Source organism: Anolis carolinensis, chromosome 1 (genome assembly GCF_035594765.1).
Source record: "Anolis carolinensis isolate JA03-04 chromosome 1, rAnoCar3.1.pri, whole genome shotgun sequence".
Classification (NCBI taxonomy): domain Eukaryota; kingdom Metazoa; phylum Chordata; class Lepidosauria; order Squamata; family Dactyloidae; genus Anolis; species Anolis carolinensis.
Window position 1 is genome coordinate 182,159,398 of NC_085841.1, and position 23,767 is coordinate 182,183,164.

Sequence of the window (23,767 nt, forward strand, 5' to 3'; positions counted from 1 at the left end):
AGGTCAACCCCCCCCAAACCCTGCTTGTATTCACAGTTGGCCATGTTGGTTCTGTGCTCCAAGTTTAGTCCAGATCCAACATCGGCTGGGTTCAGTGTTCTCTGGATACGGGTAAATTATAACTCTCAAAAATCAAGGACAGTTTTCCCCAAACGCCTGCAATATTTTCCATATCTAGTTTGGTTCCCGTCCATCATCAGTGGGGGGTCACAGTTTCTCTGGATGCAGGTAAATTACAACTCTCAAAAATCAAGGTCGATCCCCCCAAAACTTTCCAAGGTCAGGGGGCTTCTCTGTGCTAAGTTTAGTCCAGGTTGGTCATTCGTAGGGATTGCAGTGTTCTATCAAGGTCAGAACCAAAGTAGGTGAAAGTACCGCAAATTCCATCATCCGTGGTCCATCCATGGTCAAGAAGGCAGAATGGGGTTGGACTGGGGGGGGGGGCGTTAAAGGAACAACCGAAGGACACCCACCTCCTCTTCCCCCCCTTTTCATCAGAGGAGCATTTCCACAAATTGGGTAAACATATCATTTTAAACCCAAGAACAACAAATGCCACCACATTACAGAATTGGCCATTTTGCCCATCCACACCTGGATTATTACCCAAAAATCCACTTCCCAACCAGCTCCCGGAAACGTATGAAAAGATAGCTGTTCCCAATGCTTTAGACACTGAAAGAATGCTCTACTCTACTCTTGAACCCAACCTAATGTGCTGAACACAGTGGGTTACCACTTCTGAAGTGTATGACTCAGTGCAATTTAATAAATATGATGAAGTGGTAAATGTGAGCACCAAAGCCTAAATACCATGAAGGAACCAGATTCTACGTGAACTTGGGAAGTGAAGCAAAGCTAGCCCTGATTAATATTTACATGGAAGACGAACTATGAATACCAGGTATTTTATGTTATGGTTCAGAGGTAGGCATAACCACCTCTGAGTATTCCTTGCCTAAGAAAACTCTATGAATCGAGGGGTTACCATAAATTGCCAGGTGCCTTGAAGGCATATACATACATACAGCAGCAACAAAACCTGGCTGATGATTCTGCAAAACTGACAACCCAGAAAGCATTTTGGGACATCAGTTACAAGCAGATCTGTCAGTTCTATACTCTATTATTGCAAGGCCATTTATATCCTGTGTTATGCCTTTCATGTTATGCAATCCAGGACATTGCTTTATAACATTGGAAATGTTCTGTGCTAATTGTCACTTCTAGTTTGGGGAATGCCACTGACATGCATAAATGCAAGACACAGAGCAGACAATATCAGAATATTGAAAAGACAGAGAAATTTTTACTCTCTTGAAGCATTTGCTGCCGTCTGTCATGGAAATCTTTCAATTTATTCAAAGTAGATGTGAATATCAGGCTGTAAGCCCAGGCATCCTTGTGTGGAAATGCATCTCAGTGGAAGCAATGAGAAGAACTACCTCCAAATAACCTTGATTTATTTATTTTGAAAACCTACACCACCCAAGGCTACGAAGGGCTACCACAGGGGTTGAGAGTGGAAAGAGATCCACACTTCACTGTTTACACATTAAAAAACAAACATGGTCTAAATGATTCTATTTTACTTGTTTTTTTTTCTGTTTCTGTTACAACTTGCACAACATGTTCACCATGCCTGCTAAATATGCACAGAAACCTTGAAGTAGCTACTACTTTGTTGCTTTCTTTGAAGTACAAAAAGAGAAAAAGATGTAAAGCAAGCCTGGTGGACACCTTGGTTAACCATAAACTTGTGCAGGTCTGACTCCAGAAGTAATTTGTGCCTTTGCCCTCTTGTTTATATCTACTTTTCACTAACCTCCACCATATTTTAACAGCCCAATGGGAGCTGACATAATTAAAGGGAAGAAGATGTGTCACACAGACATGGTGTAATTTCTGCTAGCTGTATGTGTTTACTCAAGGCCTTTATAGTCATGGTAGTCACTTTAGCTTATGTAGTTGCCAACAGCAGACCAGGAACTCAATTTATTATGTGTCTTGAGATAAGTTCTGAGTAGCTTGTTGATGTTTGATTATTTGAGTTGGGCTTCATAAGCGGAAGTCTTGGTACTCAAGTTTCCCTGGATGATTTTTATTTCCAAGCGGATTTCCATTGTGGAGACGCATGTCAGAAATACACTTCTGATTTTGAACCATTTACTTCAATTGCTTGGAAATAATCAAAACTGTTTGGAAGTCTGAATCAGCCAACTGTGCACTCTCAGCCAAGGCTGCTGGCTGGGAGGCAAAGCCTAACCCAGGGCTTACCTCCCAGCCAATCAGGGCTGACATTTGAGGAAGGGGATGGGGTTTTTCAAGTGTTTGATCCCTCGAAGTTTTCCCCCCTGGCAGTGCTGTTTTTCCCTATAGCACATGCGCGTCAGCTATTCACAAAGTACTTACAAAGATTCAGAAGCTTCGTAAAGTTTTGAACTTTTTACCTCCAAAATTTCGAAATGACTTTAGAAACAAAGTGCCAGCACTTTTGAACACAGTTTAGAACCATTTTTATAACACAAGCCTACTGATTATATATTTTATCAGGCAAGCTCCCACTCTGTTAGCTTTTAAAAAAGACTTAAAAACATGGCTCTTCCGCTGTGCTTTTGGTGAGTAATTACTGCCATATATTTCATTGTTACTCCCCTCCAACATCTATCCTCTTTGACTTCTTGATGTAATGCATATTATTATCTATTGTATTGTTTTAATTGTGTTATGACATGTTGTTTTTATATTTTATTATATTGTATTGCCCTGGGCATGGCCCCATGTTAGACGCCCCGAGTCCCCGTTGGGGAGATGGTGGCGGGGTATAAATAAAGTTTTATTATTATTATTATTATTATTATTATTATTATTATATTATTATTTATTTACTCAAATATAATGTACCATCGAATGCAATACACACCTCAATTCTGAAGACGTGATTACAAAAAAAAAAAGGTAAATGTAATGTGCCCAGTGATGCAGGCATAGTGCTTCAGGGAGGCAGGCAGCATGAATGAAGCCAGTTGGGAGCCATTTACCTCCATCAGGCTGAGGCTGGCAAACTCATCAGCCTCATGCAGTTCCCAACTGGCCTCATTCATGAGGCCTTCAAAACTTAGCGGGATGTTTTGAAGGCCTTGTGAATAAGGCTAACTGGGAACCATGATGAAGGCAAGATGAGTGGCTAAGCCCTGGCCCAGAGGGAGGTGGCAAGGGTGATGCTTAATGCTCTTTTGACCAGAATGAACTGAAAGCCTCTTTGGTGAAAGCAGCTAAGAGCAGGAATGACTGGGTCACCAGCCAGGAGTTCCTCCTTCTCCGCATGCCATGGAGCCCTGATGTCGCCACCACCATCAGGAATAGCACACTTTAATTTTGGTGATATAATTTAACTAAAAGGTGAGCTTTAAACTCGAGCAAATATGGTCATTCCTTCTTTTTTAAGATGCATGGTATATTTGGTATAGAGACAGTTTAATATTTCAGAATACAATATCATACAATTTTATTTTAATAAAAAGTACACATCTCCTACACCAAATAGTTTATCTCTCCCTTATATCTTATCACTTGTCCATCATCTCCAGGGATTCAGAAATGAGCAAGAGCTTATCCATTCCCTGGTCTAGCAGCTTAACAGCTTAGCGGCTCACAACAGGAGGCAGGTGTGGCCGGCTCAACTCTCCCAGAGAATTGGCCTCATATACTAGAACTGGCCATCTTAAATGCTTTTTCACATCAATAGATCTTAGCTGATCCCTTCTTTGAGCCTGGGCAGGGCTCCTGCTGTAGGAGCAAAGCTTATGCCATCTCTCCCTCTGGTTTCTACTTTTCTAGTTTCCATTCATAGCTGCCTATTTCTGATTCTTCAGTCAAACTGAAGCCTTTCCTGGCACCCTTTTAAAGACTTGATTGTCTCTGATATAACTTCATGAACAGACCTAAATTATCTATATAAAAGCTTCCAGGTTCACCTTTGTAGAATAAAACACACACTCTCTCATGTCCAAGCCCATATCTTCAAATGTAAAAAGAACCCTGATAGATTAGAAAACATGCAGTACCAGTGAGCAGACAAGCAATGAATCGTTTGAAGGCATTGAACATTGTGGGATAACTTTTGGAACTACAATAGTTCAGTAGACCTCACTCCCAACCGAAATTATAAAGGAACTAGCTGTGCCCGGCCACGCGATGCTGTGGCTTATGGGAATCCTTTGTTGGCCAGGTGGAATAGCAGTGAATAGACTTGCAGTCTCAAAGCCTGGCCGTTTTCTGGAGTAGCTGGAGCTCTTTGTTGTATGAACGTAGAGGCATGGATGAGGGGTTGTGCTGCCAAGTTTTGTGTTTCTGGGATGTGTAGTTTTGTTGTTTTGTCTTAGGCCAAAATTTCATTACCCTTTTATATATATAGACTAGCTGTGCCCGGCCACGCGTTGCTGTGGCGAAGTCTGGTGGTCTGGGAAATAAAGTCTTGAGGAATTGGTGGTAGTTAAGGTCAAGGGTAAAGGTTTTCCCCTGACATTAAGTCCAGTCGTGTCTTACTCTGGAGGTTGGTGCTCATCTCCATTTCTAAGCCGAAGAGCCGGCGTTGTCCATAGACTCCTCCAAGGTCATGTGGGATGACTACATGGAGCGGCGTTACCTACCCGCCGGAGCAGTACCTATTGATGCACTCACATTTGCATGTTTTCGAACTTCTGGGTTGGCAGAAGCTGGGGCTAACAGTGGGGGCTCTCTCCGCTCCCCCAATTCAAACCTGTGGCCTTTCGGTCCAGAAGTTCAGCAGCTCAGCGCTTTAACACGCTGCGCCATCAGGGGATATTATTTCCTAAAGGTTGTGAATATACAATATTTCTGATTGGTTTTTTGTTTGTTTGTTGGAGGCAAGTATGAATGCTGCAAATGATTAGGATGTAATGGCCTTGCAGCTTTAAAGCCTGGCTGTTTCCTCCCTGAGTGAATTTTTTGTTGGGAGGTGTTAGCTGGCCCTGATTGTTTCCTGTCTGGAATTCCCTTGTTTTCAGAGTGGTGTTGTTTGCAATATTTTATGTGCTTCTACTGTCTGTGGCCCTGAGAAAACAGAGGATTTTCCAGACTTTGATGATGGGAATACTTTGTTGGGAGGTGTTAGCTGGCCCTGATTGTTTCCTGTGTGGAATTCCCCTGTTTATTTACTGTCCTGGTTTTAGAGATTATATTGTTCTGCATTATTCTATCCCAGTAATTATTTCATATTAAAGAAGAATCTCACTTATCCAACATTCGCTTATACAATGTTCTGGATTATCCAACGCAGTCTGCCTTTTCATAATCAATATTTTTGTAGTCAGTGTTTTAAATTCATTGTGATATTTTAGTGGTAAATTTGTAAATACAGTACAGTAGAGTCTCACTTATCCAACATAAACGGGCCGGCAGAACGTTGGATAAGCGAATATGTTGGATAATGAGGAATTAAGGATAACCCTATTAAACATCAAAATAAGTTATGATTTTACAAATTAAGCACCAAAACATCATGTTAGACAACAAATTTTTCAGAAAAAGTAATGCTATATAGTAATTACTGTATTTATGAATTTAGCACCAAAATATCACGATATATTGAAAGCATTGACTACAAAAATGCGTTGGATAATCCAGAACGTTGGATAAGTGAGCGTTGGATAAGTGAGACTCTACTGTAAATACTACATAGCATTACTGCGCATGGAACTACTTTTTCTGTCAAATGTGTTGTATAATATAATGTTTTGGTGCTTAATTTGTATAACGATTACTTAATTTGATGTTTAATTGGCTTTTCCTGAATCCCTTCTTATTATCCAACATATTCACTTATCCTGCCAGCCTGTTTATGTTGGATAAGTGAGACTCTACTGTATATTGATAATCTTATATTATCTGCTCAGAACTGGATTATATGAGGCTCCTTCTTCACAGCTGTATAAAATGCACACTGAAGTGGATTATATGGCAGTGTGGAGTCAAGATAATCCAGTGCAAAGCAGATAATATAAGATTATAAATGGGTTATATAGCTGTGTAGAAGGGCCTTGAGTCTACACTGCCATATAATCCAGTGCAAATTAGATAATCTGTGGAAGAAGCCTAAGTGAGGCCTAAATCTGCCTGTCCCCTAACTGAAGCCTGGCTGTCCCTTAGCTGGTTGCTAGGCAACGAAGTGGGCAGAGATTAGCCCTCTAAACTGGCAGCAATTGGATAAAAAAAATTATTGCTCTCCCTCTAATTAGGACTTTATTTTTCTTTTCTTTTTGTTGTATCAACCTTGAGGCGTGGATGATGGGTTGTGTTGTCAAATTTTGAGGTTGGGGGGCCTGTACTTTTGTTGTTTTGTGAATTGCTGTGATGCCATCACTCTTTTATATATATAGATGGTTCTTGGGTGACTTGGGTCCAGTCATTTCATCCCATTCCCCAAAAGGCAGCACAGAATCAAAAGACAAGGATTTCACAAAGGAGCAGCTGTTGAAGTTCCTGACTCTGGAGGTATTCTCATAATCTGAGGTTGTTAGAGCAGTACTTTGGTGGCCATTCTGGTCTAGCTTATGGAAACCCAATGCTCCCCAAAAGCCATCACTTCCTCTACCCAAAAAGGCACCCAGAGTATCAAACAAGGAAAGGATCACTAATAAAACCCTGGCTATCATGCTGCCCTAGAGAAATAGAGACAACACGAGGAACCCGCAGGACCCTAATGGTGATGACCATGTTTTTATTGAAGAACTGTGCAGAGCAACTGAGACCTCAAGTGGCTTCACATAATGTTGTTGACCTGTTGTTGGTTATAGCAGGCCCTGGGGATAATGAAGTGCCCCAGTAAGGCACCTTAATATTTGGGTGCCAGCACTACTCCAGGAACTTCAAGGATTGGACCAACCACACAACCTGTTTAGGTATGGGCTTCTCCTGAATGAGTACCATGAAAATAACTATGCCCTAGAGTAGCAACTCAAGCATTGCAGGGTGGAGTTTGTTGAACTATGGTCACTTCATTCAGCATATGACATAGTGAAGTTCCCTTTTTTGCCCATTCTTTATCTTGATCAAACACCCACCTTAAGTGATCATCTCTTTGAATCTACAAGGGACATGATATTGCAAGAAGAATATCTACTTGTGTTCACCCTACTTTATCAGGAGCTAGAGAAAAAAGTTAAGGAAGAAATGAATTACAAATAAGGACAGAAGCTGAGATGGACAGGACATAGGCAAATTGATTGCCCAGCTTTTTCATTTTTCTGGTTTTATTGTCAGAGCACAGCCTATGCAAACCTTTTCCTTTAACAAGTACATAGATATTATTTATTACTCATATTTGTATTTCTTCAAAAGCTTGAATAATGTATTTTCTGTTTTTTGGGGTTTTTTTGGTTGGCTAATAAAGGTATCATTCTTTGTTCCAGGACCAAAATGGCTATATATATGAAGACAATATATACTTTAAAACACATTCCCCTTATGTATCCCAATAAGGAAATGCTCTCAATATTCCTATCTCCATAAAAAAATTCTGTTTTAGAAATTTAATAAAGATGAGGTGCTTATAGCTTCTGATATTATCTATAACAAAACATAGCTAAGATATATTAATCATTTTCCCACTTTTGTAAAGGACTGATAAATGCTTTTAGGCTCATAAAATCTAAATGGCAAAGTTGATGAATTTGTCTACATACATTACAATTTTTTATCCTACATAATGTTATTACTAACATGTGGATAACAAAATTACAATGTGCATAAACTAATGGAATATGTTGTAATGGTTCAGGATCCCCCCCCCCGGGTTTTGCCCACTATTGGACTGCTCTAATAGCACAGGGTTTGCATGTGTAGCTAATATGAATGACAGACAGCTGTCTAGATAAAGCTTCTTAGAGAAAGAGATATGTCTGTACTTAGAGGAGGAGCCAATAATGAAATCTGGTTTGACATCTCCTGAATGACTGGCAGCAGAATACATTCCCAGATGTTTGTGCCAGACAGCTAAAGGAAGTGCACAAGAACAAAATCTTAGGGATTATTCCCTACTGAATGTTGTATCATAAGCAATATAAGAAGTGTTACACCTTGTATCATCAATGGTTCTAAAATTAATTCAAGTGTCAGTATTATTCTATTGACATATCCTTCAGAATTACTTATTGATTCTTGTGAATGCTATTGCCAATATCCAATTATTATCTACCAGTTCTATCAAGAACCTCAGTATAATTGTTGATTTTAGCAACCTATAAGGAATACATTAAACGGTCTATGTCTAAAGCTGCTTTTCTCTATCTTGGAACATTACCAACTGGAGACCTTGTCCTTTCATTATGGTTATAATTGATTACTGTAATTCTCTGTAGGTTGAATTCCCAGATCATGTTCTAAATCATTTTAGCTCTCATCTAACCATGTTGTTTTTTTAATTTAAAAAAATCAACATGTACTAAGATTCATCTTGGTCTGATTTATAAAGCATCCTTAGCATTTCATTTTTTAACATGCTTCCGGAACTGAAATGTTCAAGTCTTCACTTATAAGTGGACTGATTTGATAGAGTATTGAACTTGATGCTGCACCTGCAGAAATATGCCAAAGTCCACTGTGAAAATTGACATTAAAAAAGAAATTAATATCATAAAGCTATTTTCGAACATGACAGCCAAAAGCCCTTGATAGGTCTAGATAACAATTTAAAATAAGACTTAAAAAAATAAAATGTAGGATAAAGTAAAAGCAATTGCCCTGTGCCTGAAGAGAGGTATAAGTGTCATAGGACGGACGATTATGCCTATCCGATGAAGTTTTACAGAGGTTTCCATGGCCTTTGCACATCCACAGCCAAGCATGGATGTGCAATTGTCCTGGAGCACAATTCAGCCAGACACTGGAGTTTACCTATTTTGTTTGTTTATTTATTTCATTTTTATGTCTGCTGTCATGCCTAGAAGAGAAATACAGTGTATATTTCAGCTATCATTGATGGGTTCTTATACATTAAATCTATTTGGGGGGAGGGAGGAATAGCCAATGTATTTCCCAATCATTTCATTAAATGAACACCAAATGTTGAAAGCAGTAACCCCCTTACAATCAGAAAATGATCATTCTAGCCAGACATTTACAGTAAAGATATCAGAAAAAAGCAATAGCCTCATAAATTCCTGAACATTAGGTGCACTGTGAGATTCAATTTAGTTTTTTTCATTGTATGTCTTCAGGCTAGTGTCAATGTGATCCATTATTATTTTTTAAAGACAACATCACTTCTCATTTACCTGTCAATGTAGCTCTATAGTTCTTCCTTTTTTTCTCACTTCTTGGACCAACCAATTTTTGTACTTAAATATATCTAGCGTATAGGCAGACATGTGCATCCCTGGGTTCTGCATCCTCAGAAATATTCCCAATAAATCCCAAAAAGCAAAATTTGATTTTAATGTTTTTCGAGTACTGTGCTGATGTGTAGGCATAACCTGCTTTAGCCTCCTAACCATTTCACAGTTCTCTCTGGGAATTGTTTACATTGTTCACCATGTTATATGCACTATTGTAATAAGGGGTCTTGAGCGTCCACAGATTTGGGGAAAACAGGGAGTCGTGAAACCAAACCGCAGCAGATTCAGAGGATCCATTGCACTGCAGGATTTATGGCTCACTATACTTTGACCACATAATGAGAAGACAGAAAAGCTTGGAGAAGATAATGATGCTGGGGTAATAAAAGGAAAAAGGAAGAGGAGCCGACCAAGGGCAAGATGGATGGATGTTATCCTTGAAGTGACTGGCTTGACTTTGAAGGAGTTGGGGGTGGCGACACCTAACAGGGAGCTCTGGCCCATGAGGTCACAAAGAGTCAGAAGTGACTGAACGAATAAAAACAATATACATACCTACATGCAATCTTTGTAGCCTATGACTCTCCCATTTTATTTTTCAAGTGCAGCCTACAACCATTTTTTATGCACTGAGACTTAGGAGATCTGTATATAACTGTATATGTATATGACTCCCCACTGAGTCATATAACTCACTGGGTGATCTATCTCACAGTGAGCTTTATAATAGTGCTCACTTGGGACCTCATCACATGGAGGTCCTTCATTCAGGGGGCAGGGGGGATACATAGGACAGCAAGGCAAATTTATTTATTTATTTACAGTATTTATATTCCGCCCTTCTCACCCCGAAGGGGACTCAGGGCAGATCACATTATATACATATAGGGCAAACATTCAATGCCCATATACACATAGAACTGAGACAGAGACAGACGCAGAGGCAATTTAACCTTCTCCTGAGGGGATGTTCGATTCTGGCCACAGGAGGGAGCAGTTGCTTCATCATCCACTGTGACGGCACCTCCTCATTCCAACGTTGTAAATTAGTTAAATTTGCCTCCCACTTTATAAGTGGTACTTTATTTCCTACTTGATAGATGCAACTATATTTTGGGTTGCTAGGTCAGCAACGAGCAGGGGCTTTTTTTTAATTGACAGGTGCTCACCCTGCCACGGGCTAGCCTCAAACGCATGACCTCATGGTCAGAGTCATTTATTGCAGCAGGCTGCCCACCAGCCTGCGCCACAACCCGGCCCCAAATCGTGGGATGAATCCGCTGCTCAGTGCCCCGCATCATCCGTACCACCCAATTGCCTATCACACACTGAAAATCATACCTTTCCAACATGCTCCCATGATGTCTTCATAATTTTCTAACTGAACACGGGCAGTCTCCCATGATCAGATTGGCCTTCTTAGAACACTTTGCCAACACAGCTGGAACAAAGCCTCGCTGGAAGTAAATGTTCCCCATGTGATGGTATCCTTGAACTCAGCTACAACTCTTTTGTAATTAATCCCTGTCAACATGGGCAGGATAGAAGTGGGATGTAGGTTTAAAATACACATCCTTCTATATTATTTAAAAACAAAAAACTTAACTAGGGCTTCTGCCATCTCATATATGAAGTCAAAAGACAACCATGTTCTAGATTCCCCACCCCATATCTGTACACACATAATAGTACCTATTTTATTACGCAGAGAATTATATGTTAAAACAATATTAATAGTGACTATTGCTAATGCTGCCCTAAAGTCTCAAATGTCTTTTTGTTTTGGACTGGCCTTTTTGTGAACTCTTCTATGAAGCTCAAGGGTACCTTTCACTTTTTATTTTTTTCAAATTTGCAGACGAGGATTTTCTCCCCGTCTGTGTAGGCATCTAAAAGTCATGCACTGTAACTCTAAGAGAAGCATATCTATGTTGCAGAGCTACATGCTATGTGCATTTATTAGCACACTGAAAATTATATTATAATAATAATATTATTAATAATAATAACAACACCAATATCCCGCCCTCTCTCAACTCAAGGCAGTTTACAACATAAAGCGGCAAACATTAAATGCTGTAAAGTGCAGGAAAAGAATATATAAACAATCATAAACAAGTGAGAACTTATTATACTTCGAACAACCTTGCTAATCACTAGTTACCTATTGTATCTCACCACTGCCATCCCAAGAAAATACCTATTGATTCAGAGCACAGGATGCAACATGATAGAAGTGAAAAGAGTCAAGTGCTGTGTGTTAAGACCTTTGGTCCCACAGATGTATTGGACTTGGCCTCCCAAAACCCCTCTGAAGAGAACTGTGGCAGGGAAGAATCCTTTTCTATCCCACCGGTGCCACCAATTGAAGAGAGCCCAGTTTGTGGTACTCAACTCAGTAAGGGGGAAATCTTTTTTTGAATCCCACCACTGCCTCCAATTGAGGAGATGTGCACGCGTGTGAGAGGGAGGGGTGGAGGATGTGTGAATGTATGATAGGGATGATTTAGTGGATAAGGAAGGATAACGGAACTGATTGGGTTTAAATGAGTAAAGATGGTAACTTATATAGGAAAGTACGGTAACTTATATAGATAGGTACGGTAACCGCCACCAACGTGAGATAACAGGCTTACAGAGAGGCAAGGAGACTTATCTTTATGAACAATAACAAAATTCAAGTTTATTTTTGGTACATAAGCGTATGGTTCCAATACATAACGTTTCAGGATCTTAAGTTACAATGTAGTCTTTCTTGAATGGATATTTCTTAAATAACTTCTCTTCAAAACAGTATACTAAACTCCCCCGGTCAACTTATATTCCCAGCCTTTCCCCTGAGTGACCATAAGCTGCCGTCCTTAGCTGATTTCCACAGCTCCTAATCTTTTCAAAACCTAACCGCAACTGTCCTTTTTAAATCCTCACAGCAACTGAACTTTTAAAAGGGAATATGCTCCAACTGTCATCTTAGCCACGCCCCCTTTTTCTCCCAAGGGAAGCTGTGTTACCATGGCAACCTACCAAATGCTGCTTCCAGCTAGTTTCCATGTTAGGCTTTTCCTTGCTAATATATAACTCCCTTTTCCCTTAACAAACAAATAAATAAAATCATATCAATAATCTCTGTTTAACACAAAGCTTCTCTACACCCTCCCATTGGTTACAATGGCTTAGACTTCTGGAAGAGGGAAGACTAAAGGTTGAGAGGACATTAAGCAGGACAAGAGTGTGGCATCCAAATTGAATCATAGAATCATAGAATTCAAAGAGAGCATAAGGGCTATCCAATTCAACCCCATGATGCCATGCAGGAATACACAATCAAAGCATCCACGGTGGATGGCCATCTGCTCAAAACCCTCCAGGGAAGGAGACTCAACAGCACTCCCAGGCAGCATAGTCTATTGTCAAACTACTCTCCATAATGTTGAGATATGTCAGGATAGCCAGTAGGCATGTGCGATCCATTAAAAATGTTTCAAAAGTCATTGCAAAACTGGCGTTTGATTTCTAAAGTGTTTCTAAAGTATTGTTAATGAAAATGTTTTTACTATAATGAGAGTAACCAAATTTCGTTACTATTTTGTTATGGTAATTGCACATAATTGCTATAATTGGCAAAACTTCAGGGGCTCCTTTCTCCCTCATTTTTACAGCTACAGTGGTAGAACACATTTACCACTGTTAGACCATCAAGTTTCAGAACTTTTCACTTATCCATGGATATTTGGGGAATTTTCAAAGTTTTTATAAACAACATTTTTTAAAAAAAAAAACTACAAGAGCTATCTTCTTGAATTTTCAATATAATGGCACAATGTAACAGGAGATCATTTCCCTCAACTTTCAGAAATTTTCATACATCTACTCATTTTAGGAAATGTTTAAAGTTTTGACAACAACTTTTTAAAAAACCACAAAAGCTATCCCATTGAATGTCTTTCATATTATTATATAATATTATATGATAGACACATGATAGAATCATAGAGCTGGAAGCGACGCTAAAGGCCATCCAATCCAACTCCTTTCTTTCTGCCATGCAGCAAAAGCACAATCAAAGCACCCCTGACAGATGGCCATCCAGCCTCTGAATAATAATAATAATAATAATAATAATAATAATAATAATAATAATAATAATAATGAAAATATGTTTCTAGATTGAATGTGTTATTTCCTGTTTAATTGTGTATTCCTTACTTCGAAATACTTGTTGTACTCTAGAAACTTTGTTTTTTGTGCCAAAACTTAACAAGATGAGAGCTGTTTGGCAGTGGAACTCTGTCACTGAGTGTGGTGGAAGTTCCTCCTTTGGAACCTTTTAAGCAGAGGCTGGATGACCATCTGTCAGGGGTGCTTTGAATGCAATTTCCTGCTTCTTGGCAGTGGGTTGGACTGGATGGCCCATGAGGTCTCTTCCAACTCTATGATTCTAAGACACTGGAGCAAAATGTACTATAGCAGGATGTCCCTCTTGCAAAGACGTTTTACAGTTTAATAAACTTTCCCATGTTTTTATGATAGAACCAATTAGGAAATGACATTTATAACCCAGAAACAAAAATCATAGTGTAGAATATTAAACAATTTGGACTCTGGCTGGCTACAGATGGGGAAATCTCTCCCTTATCCACTGTAAACTCTGCACCTTATTCCTAATGGAGTCACGTAATATTTAAAACATCCACTTGGAACCTCCTCACATGCACCACCGAATCGCTGAGTATCGCCACCATGAAACCGCTTCCGCCTTTACCCTTGCTGCCCTCAGGGATCTTCTCCTGGAGCTTGTGTTCCTTGCTAAACCCTCCCAGTGGATGTGGGGACCTGTTGCCCTACATCTCACACCATCCCGGCTTCCTCCACCTCATCACATGGGGAAAAGCCTTAGGAAGCCATCTCAACCCAACTATGGAAAGACAGGAAGCCTCCCGTTATGGGCCACCAGCTATTTTTCAGCAGTGGCAGAGTTTTTTGGCACTTTCACCCCAAAAGTACTTTTCTGGTGTGCGACGGGAGCGAGCGGGCTCTGTGGTGAAACTACAAAAAAACAAAAAAAAACTGCCAATTTTTAGCCCATGTGAAGAGGTCCTAGGTGATGTTTAGAAACCTTGTACCGCTGCCAAATTTTTCATGACTCCACCATTGATGTAAGGGGACCACATTTGAGATGAGGACCTACTGTTTAAGAACCAGTGGCCTAGAGTACAGCTTCAAACCTGACTCCTTCTCTCCCATGAAAAAAGCCATGAAAATGGGAAATAGACTGCAGCCCCTTCAGTGACGGATTTTTGGCTGAAAATCCAAAATCACTGTGTTGATGAAAAATTGGCTCCTATTGAAGTTTCCCACCACTGCTTCAAGTATAGTAATCTGACTTTACCATCACATGTTCCGAACCATTCTTTCCACATCATTTAGAGAAAAATAAGATTTTTTGGACTGCAGGTTCCAGACCCATTCACCCACAGCTAGCATGGTCACTGACCATACTGGATGGAAGATTCAAGGAATTATTCTTGAATTCTAAACTGCAACATTTACATATTTATGTATTTGATTGATGACTGATTGAATGGCTCAAAGCAGCATACCATGTAATTAAAAGAAAAATAGCTAAAACAAAAGCAATTCGTCTAGTTTAAACACAACTTTTCAAAAGTTAACTGAGAAAGCAATTTAAAAATACATGAAATACAAGTTACATATTGTAACAGCACATTTAATTGGAAATCCCTTTTAGAAGTCCACCAGAACTCTGAGACAAAACCCTTTCAATCCCCAGTTTAACATCTGTGCTACATATCCAGAATTGCCGATCTAAAAATAAAGGTTTTCTTTTTATTTCATTAATGCTCATCTTTTTCTCTCTCATAAGAGAGTATATGATGGGGCAGGGGGTGGATAGAAGAGAATTAACAATATTCCAATCCTGTTGTCATTCTTGTCACGGTTGTATGTTCTCATCCCAATGTATTCCTCCCTTTAATTTCATAACAAAAAAACCCAACATGCTTTCTTCTGCTGCCCTCTGCCATGTGAAACTATAACAGAAATTAATTAATTCCAGAATACTTTATAATATTAGTCTCAGAATACAAATTCTCTAAATCTGCATATTTTGTTCCAAAAGAGAGAAAACCTAAGGCCCCTTCTACACAGCTGTATAAAATCCAGATTATCTGCTTTAAACTGGTTTATCTGGCTGTGCAGACTCAGATAACCCAGTTCAAAGCAGATCGTGTGGATTATCTGCCTTGATATTCTGGATTATATGGAAGTGTAGAAGGGCCCCAAGTTTCCCCCCAAAACAGACCTCTACCGTAATACATATGGGATGGTTGTTAGTTTTACCACAAAATAAAGATGTTCTAGATTTATAACAAAATAGACTGTCATGCTCAATTTGCAAAGGCTGCATTTGAAAATCCAATGTCTATGACTATCAGTGAGCAAGTGTTATGTTGCTCTCGAGGCATCAGTTTTCATAATAACACTTTTTGCGCGTATCCTGCTATCATGTTGGAACTAAACTGCTCTGACATCTCAGCAGTGTTGATATCATTTAGCTAGCAGGAAGTTATAAAGCAGCGAATTGAGATGAATGGATTTCTAAACTGTCATCTTGTATTTCATTTTGCATAATGCACTAGGGTATTAAGCTGCATTTGAAAAATGTTTAAAAATACTAAAGGGCTGATGAGACTAGATCACTTGAATCATGCATGCTGAAATTGGAGACACTGGATGCTTGTTAACATTTTCCTCTAGGATACAGTTTAAATTTTCAACGACAGTCCGTCATTCTATATACAAATCTTTCACTAATGTGTTAAAAGAGGCCTGAGTTGGGGTAGAACAGGATCTCCCAAACATTCAGGGATCTGAACATTTTTTAGACAACTCAAACCGAGTAATGCTGAGATTAAATACCAACGTAATTGGTCATCTTGATACAAGTACCTTCAGCAAATGAGAATTTGAGATGAATCCCACACTGTGGCAATTTGGTCACAATGATATTTTGCCAGTCTACTTAAAAGTGAATTTGCTAACACACATGACTTCAATATTTCTTCTGCTGGTTTTTCATCCATAGAAGCAGGGCTATGATCTTGTGAGAGCTGGCAGTTCTCCTAACATTGCTTTACTGTATTCAGATTTAGTCATATAAAAATATTTTCTCCCATCAAACTGAGTTCCATCTTATTGTCCAAATGAACAATTTCCCCAATATATTATCATGAAACAAAATGTTAAGCTGAGGCTGAGATCTTATTGGAAGCTGGCAGAGTGTATACCTTCACTTGCTTATTTACACTGGAAGTCCAGGATGCTCCTTTACTTTCAGATCCCAGGTATGCCCTTGCAGTCATTAGCACCTCTGTTCTCTCTGGCTAGGCTACCATTGTATAGTTGGGAAGAGGTACTATTTAAGGCTGTACTATATACCTCCTTGCACATGTCTGAGAAAGCACTTAATTGGCATAAATAGTGGACACACCAATGTTAACCACCAAGAGGATCCTGCTTTGAATTTGCCTACAGTTCAGCCTGCAAAGCCAGTACTCAAACATATATTGAAATGAAAACTGTACTATTTTGATAGCTTTTGGTAGCTCATTAGGGACCATTATTGATTTCCGCACTTCTCATTAGTTTACTGTCTCTCAGCAAATATATTCCAATTAGATTTTCTTTCCCAGCATACCTTGGTAACCCATCTGCCATATCTAGAGTATTAACTGATCTCAAATGTCTGCCACTCAAATGCAGACCTACAATTTCCAAGTTTTTCATTTCCACCAATGCCTTACAAGAGAAGAATTTATTAACTGACCAAGGAGGGGAAAAATGGGCAATTCTACTTACCAGAAATTGCTGGTCATTACTCTGAATTGTTCTTCTAGTTTTCTTGAGCCTATCTGAGACATCGCTTTTTGACTCACAGCTACAAAAGATCAAAAGAAGATACTGTAACAATACAGAAATTCTCTATCTGCTTCTTGATCAACCTGTAAAAGGTTCTGTGCTTCTAACTAGTATAGATGTTAGACCTGTGGAAGACCCAGAAAATTGGACAAAAAGTTGATGGGATGGTATAGTTTATTAGTAGCCTATTGATGTAAAGGTTCACATGACAAAGCACTGTGATCCAATTTAGGTACTTTACTTTTGAGATAATAGTTACTGGAGCTTAATATAGTACAAACACTGGGGAAATAACTGTTTTAATAGTACCTTGTGTTTCTAAGGAATCATGACCCAATGTTCTACAAAGAATTGGATGGTTTCTCATTTGTTTTGAGACTTCCAAAGATAGAAAGAACACTAAGCCTAGTGGTATTTTCTAATTTTAGTGTTCTTTTTCACTACACAATTGTAGTACTATGATATAATTTTACCTGCCATGGCTCCATCCCATGGAAATTTGAGCATTTTAGTTTGGTGAGGTATTATATCTCTCTGGCAGAGAGTGCTAAGCATCCTGTCCTCAATTGTAGATTCTGGGATTCCACAGAATATTATCATGGCGGTAAAAGTGGGTTTGACCACATCATGAGAAGACAGGAAAACTTGGAAAAGATCATGATGCTGGGGAAAATGGAAGGAAAAAGGAAGAGAGGCCAACCAAGTGCAAGATGGATGGACGGTATCCTTGAAGTGACTGGCTTGAACTTGAAGGGACTGGGGGAGGAGACGGCTGACAGGGAACTCTGGCATAGACTTGTCCATGAGGTCATGAAGAGTCAAAAATGACTAAACAAATGAAGAAGAAGTAAAAGTGGGAATTTAATGCTATAATTGCATAGTGTGAAAGGGCCTCGGGTCATTCTCAATGGAGTGAGGTAACAGTAAGCCCACCTCTGATGGTATCAACCCAATTCCGTATCTCTCTAATGTCCTGCGCACAAAGACAAACTTTTGCCAGGTTTTTATGATAGAACTAGCTGTGCCCAGCCACGTGTTGCTGTGGCCTATGGGAATCATTTGTTGACCGGGTGGAATAGCAGTGAATTTGCAGCCTCAAAGCCTGGCTGTTTTCTTCTTATGCAAATCCTTATTTGGTGAGCTGGAATATAGTGGAATAGGCTTGCTGCTTGAAAGGCTGGGTACTTGCATTCTGGGGAAACGGTTTTTTGGCCAATTTGAATTGCACTGAATAGCCTCGCTGCTTCAAACCCTGGCTGCTTTCTATATAGGGAAATCCTTCCTTGGGCAGGTTGAATGGAACGGAGTAGCCTCATGGCTTCAAAACCTGAAGGTTTTCTATCTAGGGGAAATCTTGGTTGGTCAGGTTGAAAAGCACTGAACAACCTTGCTGTTTGCAAGCCTGGCCGCTTTCTACGTTGTGGAATTCTTGGTTGGCCAAGTTGAATAGCAATTAATAGTTTTGGTGCGGCAAGTATGAATGCTGCAATTAGCCACCTTGATTAACATTTAATGGCCTTGCAGCTTCAAAGCCTGCCTGCTTCCTGCCTGGGGGAATTCTTTGTTGGGAGGTGTTAGCTAGCCCAGGTTGTTTCATTTCTGGAATTTCCCTGTTTTCAGAGTGTTGCTCTTTATTTACTATCCTGATTTTAGAGATTATATTGTTCTGTATTATTATACCATAGTAATTATTATATATTATATTTATAATCTTATATTATCTGCGTAGAACTGGATTATATGAGGTCCCTTCTACACAACTGTATAAAATCCACACTGAACTGGATTATATGGCAGTGTGGACTCAAGATAATCCAGTTCAAAGCAGATACTGTGGATTATCTGCCTTGGCATTCTGGGTTATATAGGTATGTGGAAGGACCTTGAGTCTACACTGCCATATAATCCAGTACAAATCAGATAATCTGTATTTTATAGGCAGTGGGTAAGAGGCCTGAGTCAAGAAGTCCTGAGCTCCATTGTTGCTGAGTGGGTTGCTAGGAGACAAAGTGGGTGGGGCATACCCTTCTAACTGGCATTTGGGGGCGGGGGGAAACGGCTTTTCGACTTTATTTTTCTAGGTTTTTTTGTTTGAAAGACATATTTTGGATGACTATGTCTTTTGTGGCCAAATTTGGTGTGATTTGGTTCAGTGGTTTTGTTGTTTACTCCATAATAAAATGCACATTACATTTATATATATATATATATATATATATATATATATATATATATTGATTAGGAAATGAGGTTTGTAACCCAGCAACAAAAATCATAGTGTAGAATATTACATTTATTGAAACTCTGGCTGGCTGCGGAGGGGCAAATCTTTCTGATGCTGAGCAGTGCATTGCATTCTGAGAAATGAAGTTTAGGCCAGGATCTTTTGAATTCTTTGGCATAGGACTCCTCCCTTCCCAAACTACATTTTCCAGAGTTCTGTAGTGTTTCCAGTAAACACTGCTCCTTCTTTTCCTTGCTCCTAATGGTAAGACTCCATTAATTTACAGAGGAAAAGCAAGGCACTAAGGCAGCCTTTTTGGCCTTGCTTTCAGCTTTACTTCCTTGCATGGAATATGAAACTGACTTTGGGGGTCTTCTGAGGCTTACAAAACTATAAGAAAAACTTAAATTTTTGGTATAGGCCACACCTACATATCAGATATTACCTTGCAAGTACAAATTTAACAAATTTGATATGACTTACGAGGTCTAACAAAAAAAAAGTGCACTTCTACTAGCTACAGCTCTTGGGAATTGCAACTCAGCAACATCTAGACTGCTGCACTTTGTCTACCTCAAAGATGGAGGCTCTATGAGAGTGATTTGAATCTGTTGAGCTAGATAAAGTCAAGGGCACAACAGCAAAGATCATTCTCAATGAAAGCCACAACAAAATTATCATATTCTGTAACTGGTAAAGAAATTCAGTCTATATGGCTCTTGCTAGCAATTTGTGTAATTCTATGAATAATGGAAGACTTCGAGCAAACATAAAGCATTTTTATGAGTACATTGTCACTGAACTATTTAAATACAGCAATGAAGGATTTAATTAGCTCTGGCTAGAATAGAATTTCATTCTTCTATTTAGATTGGAAGATGTTCTACCTAACCCATCATATTTGTTAACAATTCATCTCAAGAGGGAAGTTGCAATTGCTTCAACACAACATACTTGAACTGAATGTTTTGAAAAGCTTTGTAATGTAGACTAATTCTCCTTCCTTTCACTTCGTATTAGAGGGTGCTGTCTTGGATTATACTGAAGGACATGAAAACTGTACAAACTATCCCCATCTGAATCTGAAGCACATTTTTCACAATGTAGGAGCAACACAACAGCAGCCACTTGGCTTTCAAGTGGCAAAACATGTTTATATTTTACCTTCTTAATTCAGATCAATTAATTACAACACTTAATTAAATTCAGATTAATTTATTACAACACTTTGAAGGAAATTAGCTTTGATTTTGGCATTTCATCCTAACCAGTTTTACAGTCAAAAAGTGTCATGTAAAAATTTGGAGACAGTATTATTTTTGTATACATTATATCCATTTTTTCTATTATAATCTGTAGAAGTGCTAATATCTGTAATTCAGTGTCAACAGACCCATTAATAATGCTTATACTTTTAACAAAAGAAAATTCTAATCCAGGAAAAACAAGATACATTATCCAATACCAATTTTGCATTCACCCTCTCACACAGTTTTGGATTTCTTTCTACAAAGCAGCTAATCCTATATGGTCAGGGTGGATGATCAAAAACTCTTGACTGCTAGTTTCAGCTCTACTTGTGAATCATAGAATCATAGAATAGTAGAGTTGGAAGAGACCTCATGGGCCATCCAGTCCAACCCCCTGCCAAGAAGCAGGAAATCGCATTTAAAGCACCCCCGACAGATGGCAATCCAGCCTCTGTTTAAAAGCCTCCAAAGAAGGAGCCTCCACCACAGTCCGGGGGAGAGAGTTCCACTGCCGAACAGCCCTCACTGTGAGGAAGTTCTTCCTGATGTTCAGGTGGAATCTCCTTTCCTGTAGTTTGAAGCCATTGTTCCACGTCTTAGTCTGCAGGGAAGCAGCAAACAAGCTTGCTCCCTCCTCCCTATGACTTCCCCTCACATATTTGTACATGGCTATCATGTCTCCTCTTAGTCTTCTCTTTTGCAGGCTAAAAATGCCCAGTTCTTTAAACCGCTCCTCATAGGGCTTGTTCTCCAGACCTTTTAGTTGCCCTCCTCTGGACGCTTTCCAGCTTGTCAACATCTCCCTTCAACTGCGGTGCCCAGAATTGAACACAGTATTCCAGGTGTGGTCTGACCAAAGCAGAATAGAGGGGGAGCATGACTTCCCTGGATCTAGATGCTATACCCCTATTGATGCAGGCCAAAATCCCGTTGGCTTTCTTAGCAGCTGCATCACATTGCTGACTCATGTTTAACTTGTTGTCCACAAGGACTCCAAGATCTTTTTCACATGTACTGCTGTCAAGCCAGGCGTCCCCCATTCTGTATCTTTGCATTCCATTTTTTCTGCCAAAGTGAAGTATCTTGCATTTGTCCCTGTTGAACTTCATTTTGTTAGTTTCGGCCCATCTCTCTAGTCTGTCAAGATCGTTTTGAATTCTGCTCCTATCTTCTGGAGTGTTGGCTATCCCTCCCAGTTTTGTGTCATCTGCAAACTTGATGATCATGCCTTCTAACCCTTCGTCTAAGTCATTAATAAAGATGTTAAACAGAACCGGGCCCAGGACGGAACCCTGCGGCACTCCACTCGTGACTTCTTTCCAAGATGAAGACGACGCATTGGTGAGCACCCTTTGGGTTCGTTCGCTTAGCCAATTACAGATCCACCTAACTGTAGTTTTGTCTAGCCCACATTTTACTAGTTTGTTTGCCAGAAGTTCGTGGGGGACTTTGTCGAAGGCCTTACTGAAATCCAGGTACGCTACATCCACAGCATTCCCTGTATCGACCCAACCCGTAACTCTATCGAAAAAAGAGATCAGATTAGTCTGGCATGACTTGTTTTTGGTAAATCCGTGTTGACTTTTAGCGATGATTGCATTTGTTTCTAAGTGTTTGCAGACCACTTCCTTAATTATCTTTTCCAGAATCTTGCCTGGTATCGACGTGAGGCTGACTGGATGGTAATTGTTTGGGTCGTTCCTTTTTCCCTTCTTGAAGACAGGGACCACATTTGCCTGCCTCCAATCTTCTGGGACTTCTCCCGTTCTCCAAGAACTCTCAAATATGATTGCCAGTGGTTCTGAAATTACTTCAGCTAGTTCCTTCAGTACTCTTGGATGTAGTTGATCTGGCCCTGGCGACTTGAATTCGTTTAGAGTGGCCAGGTGTTCCTGGACAACTTGTTTCCCTATTTTGCTGAGGAGCAAAAGTAGCAATGCCATAAGAGGCCAGATGCAAAAGAACAAGAAATCTGTACATATATACATCAGCACATTAAGAATCCCAAAAGACATAATCAATACAAATGCTTTTGTGTACACCTGCTTTGAACTATTAAACACAATGGGACTGACTTCTAGTTCACTACTACTCTGGGACAAGACTCCTTCTTTAACTCATAATATTGTTTCTGTTTGTCCTATTCCACTTATTAGGAACTTATTAGGAACTGCTAGGATTTTTAGCTTTCTCCTGGATTCATCATTGAACCTGCAACCAGGTCTTGGCAGTGGCCAGGGGAGCTTTTACACAATTAAAACTTGTGCGCCAGTTGCTCCCGTACCTTGGGAAGTCTGACTTGGCCATGGTAGTCCACTCTCTGGTTACATCCCGAATAGATTACTGCAATGCACTCTACGTGGGGTTGGCTTTGAAGACTGTTGGGAAGTTGCACTGGTCCATCGGGCTGCAGCCAGATTGTTCACTGGAGCTGTGTACAGGGAGCACACAATCCCCCTGTTGCGCCAGCTCCACTGGCTGCCAGTTTGCTACCAAGCACAATTCAAAGTGCTGGCTTTAGCCTATAAAGACCTAAATGGTTCTGACCCAGTTTACCTGTCCAAACGTACCAACACAGACAGATAGCGGAGAGTTACGTAAAAGATAAAAAATTCGACTTTATGGGTTGGGAAACAGTGTGGGACATAATAATGTCTAGAGAAAACAAAACCATCAAGATTTTATATGAAAAACTACTCGAGTGGAATTCAGAATCTGAAGGGGTAAAAGACACTATGACTAGATGGGCACAGGATATGGGACACCCAATTCAATTTGAAGACTGGGAGGAATTGTGGAAAACTAAAATGAAATATTCTAGTTCACTCAAATTAAGGGAGAATTGGTGTAAAATGTTTTTCCGATGGTACCTAACCCCCCAGAAATTATCTAAATTTTACAAAAAACAGAAAAAAAGAATGTTGGAAATGCAATAATAAAACAGGGACTTTTTAACATGTATGGTGGGAATGTAAAGAGGTCAAAGGTTTCTGGAAAAT

The 23,767-nt window shown here is 39.6% G+C and overlaps 1 protein-coding gene across 4 annotated transcripts in view; it reads right to left on the bottom strand.

Moving 5' to 3' along the window:
* LOC100558787 (uncharacterized) overlaps positions 1-23,767 on the bottom strand; it is a 178,642-nt gene that overhangs the window by 139,958 nt on the left and 14,917 nt on the right. For all 4 annotated transcript variants that reach the window (XM_062961117.1, XM_062961110.1, XM_062961106.1 and 1 more), the window contains exon 3: positions 17,235-17,313. In XM_062961117.1, the coding sequence (XP_062817187.1) occupies positions 17,235-17,313 (79 nt within the window). The remainder of the gene's footprint in view (positions 1-17,234; positions 17,314-23,767) is intronic.